Genomic DNA, 20,006 nt, shown 5'->3' with positions numbered 1-20,006 from the left:
TCATGTACAGTATGTAAAAAAAATACAATAATAGGGGCTCTGTTTCCGTGCACTGCGTTGTAGTAAGCAGTGTTGCTGTTTATACGTGTTCCCCAAAGTTTGTGTGCAGAGTAATATTCTAAACAAAAAGCGCACTCAACCATGCTTATAGCTGTTTCCATTGCTTCATACTGAGTCAACAGTCATTCTAGGCTTCAGAGTGACACACAGTGATAATCCTGGAATCCTGTTATACAGTTGTCTGGCCCTGAGCCTGTAAGGGCTTCAAGAAGTGTGTGCCTCTTGCTTGCTGATCATACCAGAGACAGACACCCACATTCAATGCTGTCTGTCTGCAGAAAAGGGGAGTTGTCAACAAAAATCTCATTCCATCCTTTCTGGCACAGAGGGCTGAAAGTTGGTTTATGAGACCTTAAGACAGCCAGTTATCAGGCCATTGTGTCTTCTTAAAGTTAAGGTCGTGGGATGCCATGAGTCCTATCTTGGACTCTTTGCAAGAGGAACAGAAGAAAGTGGCCAAGGTGCTGGTCACTAAGTCTCATATACTTATTAGGCAAATTGAGGACAGAACATGATTCTTAGGACACAAGTGCAAGTCCAGTAGTCAACACACACCTTTTTTTACCCTACCGTCTCTGGGTTTTTAAGGGCATAATAAATGGTCCACCCATTAGGAAGCTCTGCCTTTGAGATCTAAACCTTGTCCTGATGAACCTGATGGGTTCTCCTTATAAGGCTCTTACTTCCTCTGTCATTTATCAATGAAAACAGCTTTCCTGATAGCCATCACATCTGCTGAGAGGGTGAGGAAGTTCAGTGCTTAGATGACCATTCCACATTACACTGTGGTCTATGAGAGAATCACCATGAGGGTGCATTCTACCTTCATGCCAAAGGTGGTGGCATATTTCCATCTACTTCAGTGCATTTCACCAAGATGGATAAAAATGATTTCTTTGATTTAAATTGAATTATTTTATTTAAATCGGATTTTTTTGATAAAATGCTTTTTGAGGGAAAAAAACTATCTGAAGAGTTTTAATTAAGATGAATCATAGCTCAATAGCTCATCATGGAATAGAGATTATAAATTCTAATTCTATAGAATGAGACAATATATTCATGTAATGTTAAGAAAAGTTTGTAAATGAGTTCCAATAGTTCATGGATTAGAGACCCAATCTTATGGGGTTCCAGGGGCTTCTGTATAGATTATTTAGGTTAATCTTTCTATCTACCCAATGGTGCTCAGTCTAGAAGATACCATCAGAGATGCTTAGTTATGCAGTTCTTAAACTGTGGATTTGTCTCTCCAGAGAGAACATCCTTGTTAACAGCAAAAATGTTTTTAAATAAATAAATAATATATAGAAGTGAAAAATAAGACCTCAACCCTATTGTACCTCTGCAAATTTGTGTACACAGAGTCAATCCCTTACCTCTCTCTAAAAGTGCGAAGTTTCAAAAAGTTCAATGAATAGAAGATTGTTGGGGGTGGAATAGACCTGGACAAGGAGAAGAATGGAGATAAATGTCAGAAGGGAGGGACTTATGCTTTTTTGTTAAAATATTATATGTATGCTGTTGAAGAAAAAAATCCAGAGTACTTAACTTTGTTTTAGTTAAATGAAACAATTTAAATGTCTGTCTGGTGGTGTTCTCCTCCTAATACAGCATGGGAAGAAAATCCTCCAAATATTAATGATTAACCTGTTGAATTGGAGATAGTTCATCTCCCAATGACTTCATAAATATCTGCTTCAATTACCTTTGGTAAATAAAATAACCAATCGTTCGTTTTTCTGATACTGCTGTAAAACTAATCTGAAAAGTTTTCAGAATAATCACGTTAAAAATGTATAGAGTATACCTTCTAAAAATGAAACCTACATCTGTCTCTGAGTTGTGAAGAATATATATTAAGATTATAACGAACAAGAATGCACTTTTATGTAGAAATCCATGATTAAATCAAGTCTTCCTGACTAGTGATTTAAATCATGATTTAAATTTGATTTAAATCAAATCCACCCTGCATTTCACCACTCCGTATCTTTTCCAAATCCTCCGTCCTATCCAAGGGAACCTCTTCTCCATGCCCTAGGTGTAAAAAGGCACTACTTTCAAAAGACCAAGTCATTTAGACAGTCTAATAGGTTATTTGTAGCCTGTTGGGAGAGTGTCAGGAAAACCTGTTACCAAACGGACTTTGGCTCTGGATTGGTAGATGTATAGAATATTGTCACATCTTAGCCAGGAAGCCAGTATTTCCTGGTTTAAAGACCCAGTTGATGACATTTACCACCGCTTCAGTGGCGTATCTCAGACAAGTTCCTGGGGTGGAGATATGCAAAGCAACAACTTGCAATTCAGTACAGACATTCACAGAGTATTACTTTTGGACTTGACTTTGTGCTTCAGTGCCCAGTTTGGCAGAACAGTGTTGCCATCCAGGTTTAGCTAAGAACTTGTCCATCATCCTCTTGGTGGAATGTTGTTTGATAATCTCCCACAGGTAGCAAATGGCTCTTGAAGAAGAGAGGTTACTTTCTAGTGACTGTTGTCCATGCTACCCACTCACCATTCCCCTCTACCTTAGTTCTGTATAACATCAAACCTGCAGTTTCAGAGAAGGAACTGAGAGTAATGGTGGGGGGTGCACTCTTAATATAGAGTAGGGTGATGGCATTACCCTTGTGACTTAAGGACGTGGCTTTTTTCAAAGCATTTCTGCAGCTGAGCATCAGGGAAACCTTGTTGCTCAAGTGTGAATACATGAGTGCCATTCTTGAAGAGCATTAGGTACTGATAAGTAACCTCTCTTAAAAAAAAAAAAAAAGTGAATTATTAGGTTGAATTGGGGACTGTATTTTATTAGTTGACTGTTAGAGATGTGAGATCTTTCATCTCTGGATCTGGCTCTTGTAAAAACTGCAAAGCCTATAATATGACAGCACTTCGGCTTCTTAGGGTTCAGTTTTGATTATTGATTAACAAGACGTCAGATAACTCAGCTCAATCAGTTTATTAAACCTAGACAAATCAGCACAGATAGAGAAGTTCATACTTTATCAACTCTATGGTGCAAGCTTGCAGCTTACATCTTTCATCTGTGTCTGTTCCAAATATTAGCCCAACTTAATTTATATTGTACTGGTTTACAACACAGAAAATTAATAGACCTTGCTCCCTCTTTCTTACCTAGTTTCATACTGTACCATTCTGGATGATGTTAGACTGTAGAAGACAGATAACGTTAGGCATGCGAGATCTAAGCTAATAGTATCTGGTGCACATATTTGGCAAGTGTCAGTAGAATAGGCATTGTGTTTTTGACAACTCAGTAGAACATACATTTTATTTCTATTAAAGTCTACACATACAAGAAGTCAAACTAAAAGACAGATGTTCATTATCGAGTGTTTGCCATGTTAATATGCACCAAGGAATAACATTCTCTTTTTTTTCTTTATAGCATAAGCAGCACTATAATGGACGTAGACAGCACAATTTCCAGTGGACGTTCAACTCCAGTAATGATGAATGGCCAAGGAGTTACTGCTTCCTCGGCAAAAAGTATTGCTTATAACTGTTGTTGGGACCAGTGCCATGCTTGCTTCAACTCCAGCCCGGATCTGGCAGATCACATTCGCTCCATACATGTAGATGGTCAGCGAGGAGGGGTTGGTTTTATTTCTTCTTTGCTGTCCTCTCTCCATGCATTACTGTTTTGTAGCACTTTTATGAAGTTATGTAGGCAGTTTCGCATTTTCAAATAACTATCTTTACCTATGTATTTTTGTTGAATGATAAAATTAGATGCCAGCTATTGCAGCTTTATTTGGAACTGTTGCAGGCTAGTATATGTCATCACAAATTTCTTTGAGTAGATAAAATAGCTCCTGTTAGGTAATGCAGTGTCTAAAGGGAATGGATGCTAGATGATTTATACTAGTCATTCTGCTTAGGGCTTTTTAAAAAAATGGATTCCTAAAGTTAGACTCCTTTGTAAATCTGACCTGATATTCAAAAGTTCTAAGCTCCAAATTTTAAATCAAATTAAGAAAAAAACCCAGTATTTTAAGTTGATTTGCATACATGATAGATTTTTTTCACAGCAGTTTGGCCATAACGGCAGTTGTCACAGATAGAGTGGAAGATAAAGTACGTATGTTGTGTTTTGATTTAGGTTATTGTGGGTACCTTAACATTCAACTCTTTCTTGCCACTTATTTTTAAAAAAATCCATTTAAAAACTTTTGTATAAGGGTTTTTGTGTTTTGTTTTGTTTTTTTCTTTCTCCTGTGCCCTGTTTCCGGTTCCAAGTGTTATCATTTGAGTTGCAATTACATGGTTTTAAAACAGAATAGTTAATTTTTGGAGCCCTGTGCTTCCTCATAAGCTCTCTATTGTTGTTATGCTTCCTTTGATACATTTTTTTGTAAGTAAGGAAAGGATTGGTCATTCGCACTGTTGGTCCTAGGATGTTGAAGACCAGGTGGGTGCGGTAATATCTTTTATCGGATCAACTTCTGTCGTTGAAAGAGACAAGCTTACATAGTGCTCTTCAAGAAAAGACCTCAAAGAATTTGTCCACAGAGATGCTGGTTATTTGGGTGCTGAAGCTGTTAGGTTTCAGAGAAGCTGTTAGTATCTCTTTTAATTACCCATAGTTGGAGCTTGTTTTCTAATGTTTTTAGAGTACATATACTGCATACAGCTCAGAGAAAAGCTACATTTGACCATTTTAAGAGTGTAAAATGTCTTTAGCTTGGCATTGAGTATGTAATAGCGTTGGCTGGCATTGGTCCAGTTCATCCTGAGAATGCAGGATCTCATAGTTACAACAGTATTTGTAGTTTCTGTGACAGGTCTCTACAAGATGTGCTTTTGTATTTTCAGGCAGTGCATAGTCTTAGGCCTTGTTAATACTTGGGGAATTTTATAAAAAATATAATGTATACTATTACATGCTCTGAAAGCTTCTGGCTTCGTTATGCTGGTGTTAATTTGAAGCTATATCCCAAATTAAGTATTAAGAAGCCCACTGTGTTACAGAGCATTAATCTGGTCCCTTATCAACACATGAAGCCTTCCTTGTTCTCATAGAGATCTGCCTGAGTTTCTTAAAACGATATAGTTTAAAAAAATAAATTGAAAGCTATAAAATTAACCTGGTGTCAGTGATGTCATTTCAGAGTAAACTGGTTTTGGATTAGGTATAAATACTAGAGACCTATCCAATTTCTATATCATGTAAAGTGCATCAGATAGAGTGGTGTCAGTCACTCATCTTAAATTCCTTGGACAGGTAGTCTCATTACTTAAACTAGTCTGTGATCAGTGTTTCTCAGTTTCTTCATGCCTGTTCTGACAAGGATCTTCCCTACAAATAGGGCATTAAAAGTCATTAATGTCTATAGAGTTTAGAATTGTCCAATTTTGGATATAACAACTCATTAGATCAGTCTGTTACTAAGGGAGACTTGATGGTATGACTGTATCTTATTAATGTTATTCCTTAGCAGGACTTAATCTTCCTGCTAGATGTTAGGTAGTAATCAGTCGCAGGCATTGCAGTGTAGTTAGCCAGTCTCAGACATTTTACCGTGTGCAAAATGTTGCCACAGAGTTGCCATGTGAAGATCTCTGCATATGTTCACCAACCGTTATGCATGGAATATGGATTACAGCAATAAAACTGCTAATCCACATCAGTATTCTGACAACTTTCACACACTCCATGCTTTCAGGCTTTTTTAAAGTTGGATTTTTTTTTTGAAGCTTTCATGTTTCTTTAATGTTTGCATATTTCTGTGTAATTTGGTATTTTGGGGGTTTTTAGTTTACAAAATCTGCTCTGTGATAGACTATTCTTTTGTTTTCAGAAAAGAGAAGGTTGCATGAAGCTCTGAGTGTCTGAATTGCAATCTGTCTACACTTGTCCATTTGTGTGCCTTGCTGTAGTTTGGAATTTTTTGTTACCAAATTAAAGAATTTTAATTTTTAAGAAAGAGACTCTCGGGTTTGTTTCACAAGAGTAGGTGTATGTGCACCACCTGCAGGTGAATAGCTCATGGCTTTATTGTGGAGTTTTCAAACCTACTTATGCACAATGACTGTAGCTTGTAGAGAACAAGAATTATAGCCAAGGGAACAATGAGCCACATTCAACATAGTATGATTAAATGTAGAGTCTGCATAGATATATAAAATATATATTAAGAACTAATACCCAAACTACTCATAGGACTTTTCCAGTGTGGGCCCCAAATGGCACATGTTCCTGGAGGTAATATAAACCTGAGGGTGAATGTGAAGGCCATCCTACCTCTATATCTCAGGCCCGTTAAAGGACCCTGATGGAAGCCAGAATCCCATCCCACTCCCTTTCCTGAGGTAGGAGAGAGAATATGAGGAAAGCCACAAGGTACACGGGACAGAGGCATACCCAGCCATCATGAGCTGCTGTGTCCAGGACCGGTCCCCATGCAGCCCATTGCGTTATATGGACCTCAGTCAAACACTTTCGAACCCACCAGCCACACTGGAACCTTTCAAAGTTGGAACAATTATAGTTGAAACACCCAAAACCAGATGTCCAGCATGTCCAGCCAGGTGAAAAGTGAAAACCCATATGGCAGTTTGACAGTTTTGCCATTGGGTAAAAATCCCTTCCAGATCCCCAAATGATGATCAGCCCCTGCCATCAAGGGAGATCCAAATACTAGTTTAAGGGTAGGGCTGAAACAGGGAGCTGAAAATGGCTGTTTGCCTATGCAGCAAACCATTGCAGCCTTCTTCCTCCTCCCAGGAAGGAGCCAATCACTCTATCCCATTGCTACCCTCACATCCAATGGTAACAGTGGTGAGTGGGACAGGCTCTGGAGCCAGAATACAGCATGCAATACCCTTTCCACCTCTTTCCCCCCCACCCAGCACAAGGGGGAGGGTGAAGGGGAAAAGGAAGCAGCCACCTTCCCCCCCCCCCCCAGTTATAAAGGAAAAGGAGAGAGGGAATCGGCAGCACATGGAACACAACTGTAGTTGCTCCTGGTTGAGATCTCATCTCTCCTCCTCCTTCCCCGCAACCCCTCATGTCAGTGCTCCCTGCTCCATCAAAGCTGCCAACAGTGATCATTTTCTTTTTACCCACGGACATGAAATTAGAAAATACCTTGGAAAATTAATTAAGAGATGCTATCAATTTAAAGACACTTCTGTATGATGATTTTTTACTTAATCATTTTGCAATTAATATGTTTGGATAGAATAGGAAAGCAGAAAACATGTAAAATCACAAAAATTGATCTGGGAGATTGGGGGTGGATGTATATATAAAATAACTTTTTACTCTTTTTAAATTGCCAAAATATGAAGGTGTCCTTTAGTGCACAGCTTTTACTTTTTCATCTGCTTAGGTTTCTGCTCCAAAGACGAGAGAACTAAGATCTCTCTTCTTTTTTTTTGGTAAGCAAAATAGAACTGTGTATGCAGGGGAAAGTGATTGGAAAAAAAATTACAGAAAGAATTATTTCAAGTTGATGGTATATACATGTTTGTTTGAAAGCCATACTTAGGGTCTCCAGACATAATGATTAAAGACAATAACCTCAAATTCAACGGTTCCGTCTTTTGAAAGTGAATATGTATTTAAAACATGCTTTTTAAAATTACTTGAATGTAGCTTCTTATGGCATCAGTTAATCTTTGGAATATGATGAATAATAAAAGCCTATTTTAAAGCTTATGTTGGAGGGTTTTTTGCTGCTGCTGTTTTTTGTCATCAGCATTTTGAACCCATGGGAGAATGTGGAGAGAGAACTCGGGAAAGTAGAAGTTTGAGTTTTATGGAAGGAAAGAAATGGACAGAGAAATAATTGGCACCTTAGAAGGAGTGTTAATTCATATGTATATCTAGAAGTAAATTCCCTTTCCGACATCATCCAGAAGCAGTTAGATTCCATGGTGATAAATCCCATAGAAAAACCCAGTTACCTATTGTAGGGGTTAAAAATCATACTGGGCAAGGACATCTTTTTCATCCTACAATAAATATGTCTGGATATATGCTGTGATGGGAATAATGTGAATATGTGGTTTAGTTTGGAGCCTCCAAAAATTCACTAACGTCGAACAGTTATTTAAATACTTTTTAGTACCTTGAAACAAAGTTTTAACTTGATTCCCTCATATAGAAGAAATAGATTGTTGCTTTTATATGAGACTAAACCATTTTATCCCTTTCTCTTATGAGAGGAATGTAAAACTGATTAGTCAGTTTGAAGCTTTCTTTTCCTTTCTTAGTATAGGTATTAATCATTAGAGGATTTCAATATTTGGAAGATATCTCTAGGGTTCGTGGTGTAGCTCCTGAACTCACTTATGGGGGGAAGCACTTGGGCACCAAAATTTTGTTCCAGAGAACTGCCGTTATGAATGCCTGTGGGCCTTATTTCTTTCCCAAAATTCTGGGCAAGCTGTTATGAGAGAGCAAATAATTCTGATTTATTTATTCAGGGTCTAAACACTTTTTGTGTATCCTTTGGACCAGCATGTTTTGTATTTATAACATAATCAAATAATGTTTTTAGACTTCTATAAGAATTAATGACATATATTTTTCCTTTATTAGGTATTTGTTTGTTTGTGGAAAGGTTGCAAAGTATATAATACACCTTCAACAAGTCAAAGTTGGTTACAGAGGCATATGCTGACACACAGTGGGGACAAACCTTTCAAGGTAAGCTGTTTTTTAAGAAATCATGTTCTGTATGTTGAAAATGTTAAACAATTTTACTTTTTATGTCTGGGCTACATTTTTAACACAGGAGGATTTTCTAAAAGTATCGAGAGAGACAAACTTTGGCCAATTGCACTTCGTTCATCATTTATATTATTATAGCACATGAAGGCTCCATCACTGTCTGAACACAGATGAAGACACAGTCCCTGCCCCACAGAGATTGTACATTTATTCCCAATGCCTTTATCTGAAGTGGCATGGGAGTCTTAAATTTAACTATCTTTCCTGAAGCTCAGCTTCCAGTTTAACCTACTGTTTATGCTGAAAACAGGTGGAAGCATGACTCTTAGTTTTAAACTTCCACTCTTGGGGAATAAAAAAGCATGTGAATCCTGTATCTAGATGACAGCCTTTTTTGCAAACAAAATTTAGTTGAAACCCAGTGAGTGATATTTATGATCAACATATTTCTTCTTAATGTAGTAAGGAAATGTGAGTCAGGAATAGAGGTCCATATAGCTGACTATATTTCTTGCATAGCATTTTCTAACTTTCTCTCTCTCTCTCTCTCTCTCTCTCTCTCTCTCTCTTTTTCTCTCTTTCTCCCCCCCTAATCTGTACCTGTGATTCTAGGTATAGTAGTGTTTATCATTCCCATATCCACCTATCCGTTATTAATGGGTTGCTTCATCCTCTTATGGATACAGTGGGGCAGTTCATAGCTGTCAATCCTGGATCATTTGATGGTAAGTCCCACCCACACTATTTCCAGTCTGAAGTTCTCCCTCCATGCAGGGTTCATCATTTTGATGGAACATCAATTTGAGCTTTTCTTCCTCTTTGATAACTGACCTAGGTAGTATTTTTTTCTCCCTTAAAAAGTAGTACTATTTTTTTCCTGGCTACTCTATTCAGTTTTCTTTTTTTAAGGCATTTATATTTCTCAAATAGAATTTTTTTGTTATAATGACCTCTGCAGATGTTATTTCTCTGCAGAGCTCATGTTTGCATCATGGCAGAAAAAGAGATGCTACAGTCAAAGTCTGAAATGAAAAAATGCAATCCATCTCTCCAACCTTGTATGAAAACTAAAGTGTTGCTTTTCATCGCAAACTGCATAACATAATCTGAGGGTTTCTAGCTGAGAGGATGAATGACAAAGGGCAGTTGACTACCAGCCCTCAAGATTGTTTAGGGGAATTAAATTGGCATGGAGGTGATGGCTCCTATTTTTAGAAGCTCAACAGATGGGTCAGAAATCCTTAACACCTCCAGATAAGATTATTCCAGTAACTGATCCAGCTCTGGCTGCTAGTGCTGGAAACAATTTTGAAAGTTATTGATCAGATGAAATTTTTCCTTTAATTCCAACTCACTTTGAGATTTAAAATGGGTATTTTCTGCGTTATAAATGGAGGCAAGTTGTGGTGATTGTTCTGAAAGATCATCTCTTCCTGTAGCTTTCTGGTGGCATGCAAACTTGTTTTGGGCCTAATCCTGACTAAATAGGCCTGTCCTAATTGTCCTTATGTAGCAGTTAGAGATGTCAGATACATTTTTTTTTTATCATCAATCTGCCCAGACCAGCAAGATTGTTCCTGTCAAAGTTTTAGTATGGTATAAACAAGCAATTGAAAGCCATAGGCATTCAACCAAGGCATTACTATAAATCAGGGAATCTTAGCCCATGAAAGATTAGGTAAAAGAGAATCCAATTTTAGAGACATTTGCCTTTGAAAATGTAATCTTTTTATAGAGGAGTACACCCAACAAACAATGATGAATTACTTCATCTTCAGTTATAGTTGCCATAGTTAGTTACCTAGCAAAACACAGAAGTTTCTATAAAGATCCCAGCCCCAGTGACTTCAGCTTTTAGGTTAATGCATTTGCATACCGGCCTGGTAAGAACTCGTACATCTAAACATCCAAGCAGTTTGTCTTAGATGAAGGCATCTTATGTTAAGTGTGCTGATATTGCTAATCGGTTCCCAGTACTTTCTGGCTAAGGTTAATGAAAGAACTCTCTAAAGACTATAACTATTGGTCAGTAGCGCACATCATGGCTCTGAGTAATTTCAACATTTCATCCTATTATCCTCTCATTCTTTGTGTCTGGTGTACTTTTCTTAAACTCTAGTGATTTTTTTTTTTTAAACACCTCCTGTAGTAGCTTTGACAAGGGGGGAAGTTTGCATCTCCAGTGGAGCTTACTGCCCCTTTTTTTTTTGTTGTTGTTGTTGTTGTTGTTCCTTTCAGAGAATCTAGCACCAAATGTAAGCATCAGAAATCAGACTGAAGTAATCAAAGCACCCATGTGCCATGATTTCCAGGTATTGGGGAGTAGACTGTTCCTGTACATACACACATGTATGTGGGCAGAGTCTTTACTGTCTGTACTTGACTGGCTGGAGAATATGCTATGGCCAGTGCCAAGACTGGTTGAACTAACAGTATGGGTGCCCACCTCTGACCTAATGTGCTGGATGCTCCTTATTAAGGTTTTCTGGACTGCAGTGTTAATGGCTTACATTGGTAACCACTTGTCTTTCATTTGGAAAATGCCATTTTGAGCAATGGAAGAGTGTTTCCACCTTCTGTTCTTCAAGAACATGATTAGTGAGGGAGTGCATTCGGATATCAGGTGCAGTCATCCTTTGCCTGTTGTATGGCAGAAAGGATAGGTAGCATTGATGATAGACACATGGCTGTGATTATCTGGCCTTCATATAGTATTAATTAAAGGCTCAAAGATCTACCATATCACAAGAAAATCTCTTTGATGAAAGGTAGTGTCTAGTCTCACTAAGGCCAAAGAGAATTTGTATCCCCCAGTTTCAAGTATATTATCCATTCATCATTCTTCATGTACAGCAGGAAAAAATTTTTTCAAGAGGCCGACTTCTGGGTCTGATTTCAGGAGTTCCCAAAGTCAAATTGCTCAGTGTCATAGCAGAAGCCAAAACATTCTGAGTCCTATTTACACACTCAACAACTCCTACTCTCAGTGAAGCCCTGTGTTTACTACAAGTTAGCACATAGTTAACCTTGGTCGGTATCTGCTTCTCAGAAACTTCCTGTCAGGTTGACTGGGACCTTTTGTTCCTGATAACCCCAGTCAGCTCAAACAAAGGATCCTCGGCAATATCCAGCTACAAAAGCTACTTCAGAGAAATCCCTCCAAATTATCCCCTTTGAGAATGCATTTGAGTTCCGTCATACCAGCAAGAGACATTGCAGGAAATCTGATCCCATCAAACTTGAGATATCTGGTAAAAGGTGGGAAGTGTTGTAATTTCAAGGAAGGCTTCCTGATACCCAGAAAGCCAATCCTAACATGAATTCCTGAGGAGCCAAACTTCACCTGGTTAAGGAGAATTTCATAATGTCTGGGTGCTAGTCACTAGTGTTCATGATTGATTACCCAATGTTCTGTCTTGTCCCCACAAAGATCACTGAAGTACATAGAAGTCCTACATGGTTCAGACATGATTCACCTCAAAGCCTTCTTGCCCCATGATGGATCCAGAACATTGTGGATTTGCCAGAGTAGGCATCAGCAGGAGCTGTGCTACTAATGTCACTGCTGAAGGCCAAAACAATGTGTGGATTAGTCACGACACAAATGTGTGTACTGTAAAACCATTCATGTGGCCGCAAAGCCTTGTATGGCATTCAGGAAATGGACAACTTCCTAGCCTCGCTGACTTGGTGGCAGATCAAGGGTCAAACTGCAATTAGGCATGAACTTCTCCTAATCTCCAGTGGGATTGTGAACCCATGCAGAGACTCTGCACAATTCAAGTACTTGGTCTCTTCAGGTATTGCAGCAGCTTCATATTAATGTTATGGAGATGAGGGCTTCTTGAAAGCACAGTGGACTTTCAGAGAACTGACATTTGAGCCACTGTTTAGTATAAGTGCTAAAAAGAATCTCACTTCCTTTATTAGGAAGCCTTTCAAATGTGAGATTGGGCTGTCCGCCACAGGACATTCCTAGTTGCCATTTACATAGCACAAAAGGAAAACAAGATTGCAGATGTGCTTAATAAATGGGTTATGGACCTACCAAAATTAAGGGATAAGGAAAGTTAGTGAATGAGAGGTTTTTTTGGGTGGCACCCGAGAGATCTATTGGGTACATTCCAGAAGAATGAGCTACCAATGTTCTGTAGAAGGCACTGGGAAGAAATGCATTTCCACAGACTTTTGTCATAGCAAAAGTTCTGATCAAACTCAAGAGATTGAGTAATTCTACAACCCCCTTCCCCAATGCTTTGGTTTCACGTGGGTCTCAATCCCATTAATGGTAGTAGTGGCTAATCCCATCAGCATGAGAATTTGGCTATATTTTATCACGGAACTTGGGCACCTCTGTACATCCCAGCTTAAATTCTCTCTATTTGTTGGCATGGGTCTTACAGTTCAAGAGCTAAGTACTGTTGTGGTGGAAATTAAGTTGATGTGTCTCTGAGTCCTGATTCAAATCCTTTTAGCTTTCTGAAGACATCTCATAAGGATGAATGATAAGGGAATTGTGGAGATGCTAACTGATTTTTGTATCAGTCTTCACTACAGAAGATACTGTATGGGGTGGAAGGAGTCTTAAGCTTGACCTTCACATTTTTAGCTAATAAAGATGAGGCACTGTCAGAGTGAGATGGCAAGAAGACTTGCTAGAACAAATAAAATACTGCAGTTTAAAAAGACCTAATAGTACACATCCAAGAATGTAGTGGCTGAGTTGCAAACAAAAATGTATTCTAATTAAAATTGCATGGGCTCCTATAGCAGCACTGGAAGGGTAGTCAGTGTTGTGCCTATCTTTATAAAAGGCATTAGAGTTGATCCTAGGAATTAGACCTTGGAGCTTTTCTTCAAGTCCAGGAAAAACTGGGTGAAAAGAATCGGAGAATTCTAAAACATGTGTGTGATAGGAAGCAACTATCAGGGGCTTTTACAAAAGAAAATTGTGCCTGTAGTCTAATTGAATGTGTCTATAAAACAACAATTAAAAAAACTGGTAGATATAAATGGTTTGGATTTTCAAAAATCCTTAAACTTAGTTGCTTTGTAAACTAATATGGAGTAAGAGGCAAAGTTTTATCTTGGATTAGAAACTGGCTAGGAGAAAACAAGGAACTGGAAAAACTTCTCAACTTGGCAAAAGTTTAAATAGAAGATTGAGGAACTTCAGAGGAGCAGATCAGAGTTAAACCATTTGTCTTGTTGACAAATGTAAGATAATGCATACTGGAAGGAATAGTTTGAACTGCTCATACACATTATTATGTTCTAAATTAGCTATAGACTTGTCAGGAAAAAGAAATGGATGTATTGGGTATGTATACACTGCATGCTAAGTCTGGGCTCTGACTCAGGTTTGAGCCCACCCTCATCTGTCCACATACACGGGTATGACTCAGGGTAAGCAAGCACTCAGAATCCTCCTAGTGCTTCTAGTAGGTCAGAGCCAACTCTCGGTGTATCTTGGGTTCATGTCCCATGTCATTTTGCAGTGTGGACTCAGTTCCAGCTGCAGAGCCAAGTCAAAAGGTCTGTGTAGTGCAGTATGGATGCATTAGCACAACTGAGACTTGGGTCCAGCAATTGTAAACCCAGGTTTACAATGCAGCGTACACACTCAAGTGCACAGGCTTGGAACCGAGTCCATAATTCTAGGTCCCACAGACCTGTGTTTACAATGTAGTGTAAACATCCATTGTGGAAAGCTCAATGAAAATCTCTATTCCTTGTGAAGCAGTGCTCAAAAAAAAAAGGGGGGGGCAAAAAGTGTTAGGATTTATAAAGGATGGGAAAGAAACTAGTAATGAAACTATAACAGTATATACATCAATGGTACAGATTTGTCTGGAAAACTGTTCAATTCTGGTCAGTCTGTTTCAAAAAGGGTAGAGTAAAAGAGAGAAGAGTTACTATTGATTAGAAAGATTTCTTATGCGGATAGGATAAAATGACTGTTTACAAAGGAGACTAATAAACTGTAAAGAAGGTAAAGTGGGTACTCCTGTGCACCCTTTCTTCTAGTACAAGAAAAAGATGTGTTCATTAAATTGAAGGATAAGCTTAAAAGGGTGTGGGGGGGGGAAGGGGGTTTATGAATTAAACTCTTAAAAAAAACTAGTCTGGAATTTATTGCAATAGATATCACTGAGGGATTCAGATGTGTTGGATTAGAAAAGGCTTCAGCATTTATGTGGTTAATGAGAACGTGCACCATTACATTAAATAGAATTAAAAAATATATTTTTAAGAAGTATGTAAACCCTCATCCCAATCACTGAAGGTTTGTCTGCACTGCAATAGGGTGGCATGACTGCAGCGCCTATAGGTATACTCAAGCCAGCTTTGATGGAGCTAGTTATTAACAATAGCAATGTAGCCACGATGGCGTGGGCTAGTCACCTAAGTACAGTCCTGCTCAGGGCTGTGGGTATAGAGTTGGGTGTCTAGCTTACATGTTGTTCCCCGAAGATACACTGTATGTTTGAATGAGTTCTTATTAGTACACCACTTTCCCCACAGAGTAGCATGAGATGCTTCCTTGAGTCAAGTGACTTAGATCTTTTGGGCTGTGGTAGTCCACACACACGGAACCAAGGGGTGGTAATTTGTTGCAGTACTTCTCTTCAGAGAACTATAATTGCATATAACTGATTACATCTTCCAGAATAGAGAATGTCTGCCTTATACTTCCTTAGTCCTGTTGTTTGCTTATCACAGACACGATTAATATTGAACTTTTAATGATCTCAGCCAGCCTGATCATTCCACAAAGTGCTTATGAGACTGACTTGCAGTGTCCCTTTTTATGCCATATTCTGATAAAGCAAACAGAGAAAGGACATTGACCTGATTAAGCTGTTAGATGTACTAAAGACTCTTTTTAAAAAAAAAAAAAAAAAAAAGTTTGCTCAACAAAATCAACAGGAATTTGACACTTGCTGAAAGGATTCATATGCTTCGGAGAAGTGATAAGTTCAAGGCAAGATGCAACAATTAATTATTGACCTAGAAAGGATTCAGTGAGATTTAATCTTGGAAATTATAACCCTGGATACAAATATCTCTGTATGCAAGATTCCATATTGAGGACATTGTAACTGTTTCTTCCCAGATAAAATGATTCCAGTAGGTGTATTGTGAGTTTCTTACATCTCTCTTGCACATGAAGGATACATAAAATATTAAGGCAGATTGCCTGAGCAGACTGATAATTGAGTAATAACAGTGTTCAAATCTGTCGGATTTATGCAGATGACAGATGTTTGAAACATCAAGATAGGATTTATTTGCAAAATTTCACATTTGTTACTGTCAAAAAAGACATCATTTCTTTGAATCTAATAGAAATACAAAGGCAACATAACTTCTTTTCAGATCATGTCCCACTGATTAGGAGTCTCTTCTTTATTTGTTAGTCCCATCAAATGTAAATGTTCAACCAATATATCAGCTCTTTACTTCCTAAAACCTGTAGGTAGTGTTCCATGTTTTCATCTTCCAGAATTGAGCTATGTCAATACCCAAGGGTTGGATTTTCAGAAATGCTCAGCTTTAGACTAACTCTTCACTCTTGGAGTCAGAATTTAGGCCAGGGCTGAATGCTTCTAAAAATCCCACCAAAGCAGCATAGGCATTGTGGCACTTAGAATTATTTTAGGATTTAATAATGTCCTCTCAAAATAAATACAATGACTGAATTAAGTTTGGATTTTTAAATTTGGAGAAAAAAAGTTTTGTCTTTAAAACCTGACCATAGAAAGTAAGGTCTGGCTAAAATAAAAGCTCTGGTTTACGAAGAGAGAACTTTTTTTATTCTTGACATAGGGTATTCTGTGAATCTGTAGAGGAATATTAAAAAGTATATTTTACATACTTCAATATAATTGGAATGGTTAACTGCTAAAGGTTATACTCCCATCCACGTTCTGCTAGATATTAGAGGGGAAATATCTTGTTAGTCCGCAGTATATTGGGAAGTTCTGAAAGAAGGAATGGGACCTGAATGTTTGAGATAAGATTGAATTTGTGAAGTTATTTTAGCTGTTAAGTTGGCATTATTTTAAAGGATAAAGAGTGCAGCTTTTAACCAAAACCAAATTGCATAATGAAAGCTTTTAAAGCTATAATTTTAGTGGATCAGGTGCTGGAATATTTACAGGTGTCACCGAGGGGATAACCATTGTTTAACATATTAATGAGAACAAATGTATGCTCAGAAAGAGTGTAAATTTCTTAAGAGAAATCTATGGTAGAATGTCTAGTTAAAACTTTTCAAAATGCAAGTTGGCACTGAGAGTTTGTGTAGATATATCCTTTCTTGTATAGCACAAGCTATAATTCCAAAATAGCATTTATATTTAAAAGATGATAGCAGATCTTTTGTTTTACTTCTTTACTACCTATTTCTTGCTTGTCCCTATCTATTCTGTAAATTAAATTCAATGTTCATTACTGCCCATTAGTAATGGTGGGTATGGGTACACTGGAGAAATTAAACTTCTTACATGTTAACTTATTTTCTCTTGAAGTAACATATCCACCAATCCGGACCCACCCTATGGTATTAACAAACAAAACCAAAAAAATCTTAGATCTGAGTTTCTGAAAGAGAGAGGTTTAAAGTTATGCATAATAGTTGAGTTTGGTTTATCAGAGGTCTTCTAAAGCTGTATAAGTATTTGGTGGGAAGCTGATTGGATGGGATTTAAAGTCCAGAGATCCTGAAATGACAGCCTGAACTGCTCCTATATCTTTGGAGAGGAAGAGACATAACCCATTAGTAACGGATTGCTGGATATATTATTTTAGAGAAAAAAAGAAAAGAACAGGTAAGACATTTTTCTCTTCTATTTCTTCTTGACTACAAAGTGTTCTGTAGCATCTGTGATATACTGTATTCTTTTAATTAGCTGTAATAATATAATCAACTGTTGTCAAACTATGTTTCACCTGAAGACAAAGTAAAACAAATGGTCCTTATAAAAAATACTTTTGTATCTTGGTTACAGGCTCAATTGCTTAACTTACAAATTTTTGGGTGCTTTTTAGATGTAAACTGCACCTACTTGAGTATGTAAGTATGCTGTGTCAGTTATGACCTGGAAAAGAACTCAGTTTTGGATAGAGCAAGTGCTGATTTTTGTGGTGAAGCTCTTGAATATCTTGTGTGTGGTTGGAGAACTGTCAAGTTTTGACCAGCTGTGTAATCCACCCAAACAGACTAGAAACACCACTGTGTCTTATGAACCTGCCTTCCAGAAACATGTCTGGTACACATTTACCTGGCATATTTGTAGAATATATTACTGTTTCACTTTCATTTAATAAGTTTGCAATTGTCATGCTTATAATATATTCCATTTTTTTCTGGGACTATTTTCTGAGCTCTAGCACACATTGCCAACAGTGTGACTTTAAATTTTGCAAGGAATGTGGTTCTACTTTGGGTCAGGCTTTCTGCTTTACTCCAATCTTGTCAGAGCTAATGGAGCTAGGAAGATTTCTAAGTGAAAGTTAAGAAGGCTGTGTAACACAACTTCAGGTGCCACCTAAAAACTATTTTTTTGTCACCTAAAAACTATTTTTTTTAAATAAAGGCTAAATAGTAGAGAACCTCAAGTTTTATTTTAGTGACTGTTTCCTTTCATGAAACCATCTTGTGTTCATGTAGAAGTCACCAGCTTCTAATGACTTCAGAACTACAGAAGAAACAATTTTTGCTAGAAATTATGCTTTCAGATAGGATGAAAACAACTTACTTCTGCTGGCACAAGTTTGTTGGGTTTTTTTACATGACTAAGCTTAGATTCTTATTTCACATCACTATGAATTCAGAGTAATTGAAGTCATGTTGGTGTTACTCCAGTTTTACAGTTGTGTAAATGATACTAGGATCCTGGACCACTGTGTTTAATTTGTCCACAGATGCACTTATTAGGCGCTTATATGCGATTTGTAGGTTACAAAGCCAAAGGGATGATTGTGCTCATCTGGTCTGACCTCCTGTATATAACGAGTGTCTATAGACCTTTCACTAAATAATTCCTAAAGCATATTTTATAGAAAAATATCCAATCTTGATTTAAAAATTATGGTGGATTATCCATCACTAATAACCCTTATTAAATTGTTCTAGTGGCTGATTACTCACTATTAGAAGTTTATGCCTGATTTCCAGTCTAAATTTGTCTATCTTCAGCTTCTAGCCATTGGATCATGTTATACCTTCTCTGCTAGTTTGAATGGCCCAGTATTAGGTATTTGTTCCCAGTTCAGATACTTACAGATTGTAATCAAATCACCCCTCAGCCTTCTCTTTGTTAAAATAAATAGATTGAGCTCCTTGAGTTTGTCACTGGGAGGCATGTTTTCTAATCCTTTAATCATTCTTGTGGATCTTCTGAGAGCCCTCTCCAAATTATCAACATCCTTCTTGAATTGTGAGCATCAGAAGTGGACACAGTATTCCAGTAGCAGTCATAGCAGTACCAAATAGAGAAATAAAATTTCCTTTCCTATTCAAAATTCCCTTATTTATCCATCCCAGGATCATGTTAGCTCTTTTGGCCACAGCATAACATTGGGAGCTCATGTTCAGCTGATTACCCAAATCTTTTTCAGAATCACTGCTTCCCAGAATAGAGTTGCTCATTGTGTAATCATGGCCTGCGTTCTCTATTCCATAACTCAGAATGGCTCAGTTAGGAATGAGGGAGCAGAATATGCTAAGTGATAGCCCTATCTCCTCCCTTCATTCAGCCCAATTTGCAAGGTCAGGGTATGTGAGGAAGAGGTTTGTGGTTTTATTTCTTGGTCTGCATGTGGCTGTCATTACCCACAGAGTTACAGCCTCCCCCATTCCTCCAACCGCTGCAGTGCCTGAGTATCAAGGGAGTTTTCATAAGTGAGATGGGAAATAAGAGGATGCCGGCCAAACTCAAAACAACAAAGTGATAGTAGTGAGGGAGAGAGAAATAAGAGCACATTGTTTCATTTTGGGGCAGTGATATTTTAGTTCCTTTCAGCTACTAGTACAGTTAACAATCACTGTTGCTTGAAATGGGAGCTGAAAAAATTAATATTACATTGTCTCACACATCCATTCTTATCCCAGAATGAGCGTCAGAATCTTTTTTCCCCTACTTCCATTTTCAAGTGTGTGGCCCTGGAGGGAAGATTTCCCTCCCCCGCTCCTAATGAAAGTGAAATTAAAACATTTTGTCAATGAACTAAA

The 20,006-nt window shown here is 37.8% G+C and overlaps 1 protein-coding gene and 1 long non-coding RNA gene across 7 annotated transcripts in view; one reads left to right on the top strand and one right to left on the bottom strand.

The window, feature by feature from the left end:
- The window catches only part of AEBP2 (AE binding protein 2), a 90,721-nt gene that overhangs the window by 29,125 nt on the left and 41,590 nt on the right, over positions 1 to 20,006 (top strand). For all 6 annotated transcript variants that reach the window (XM_038410722.2, XM_038410714.2, XM_043516822.1 and 3 more), the window contains exons 2-3: positions 3,476 to 3,683; positions 8,636 to 8,743. In XM_038410722.2, coding sequence (XP_038266650.1) covers positions 3,476 to 3,683; positions 8,636 to 8,743 — 316 coding nt within the window. The remainder of the gene's footprint in view (positions 1 to 3,475; positions 3,684 to 8,635; positions 8,744 to 20,006) is intronic.
- Positions 1,401 to 18,486, bottom strand: LOC122460710. Its single transcript, XR_006282170.1, has 3 exons — positions 18,476 to 18,486; positions 9,922 to 9,926; positions 1,401 to 1,548 (listed from the first exon to the last, which is right to left on the bottom strand). It is a non-coding gene; the product is annotated as an uncharacterized LOC122460710 (long non-coding RNA).

Source organism: Dermochelys coriacea, chromosome 1, assembly GCF_009764565.3.
Source record: "Dermochelys coriacea isolate rDerCor1 chromosome 1, rDerCor1.pri.v4, whole genome shotgun sequence".
Lineage (NCBI taxonomy): Eukaryota > Metazoa > Chordata > Testudines > Dermochelyidae > Dermochelys > Dermochelys coriacea.
The sequence above is the reverse complement of the archived record's forward strand: the minus strand, read 5'-3'. Positions and strand labels throughout refer to the sequence as shown.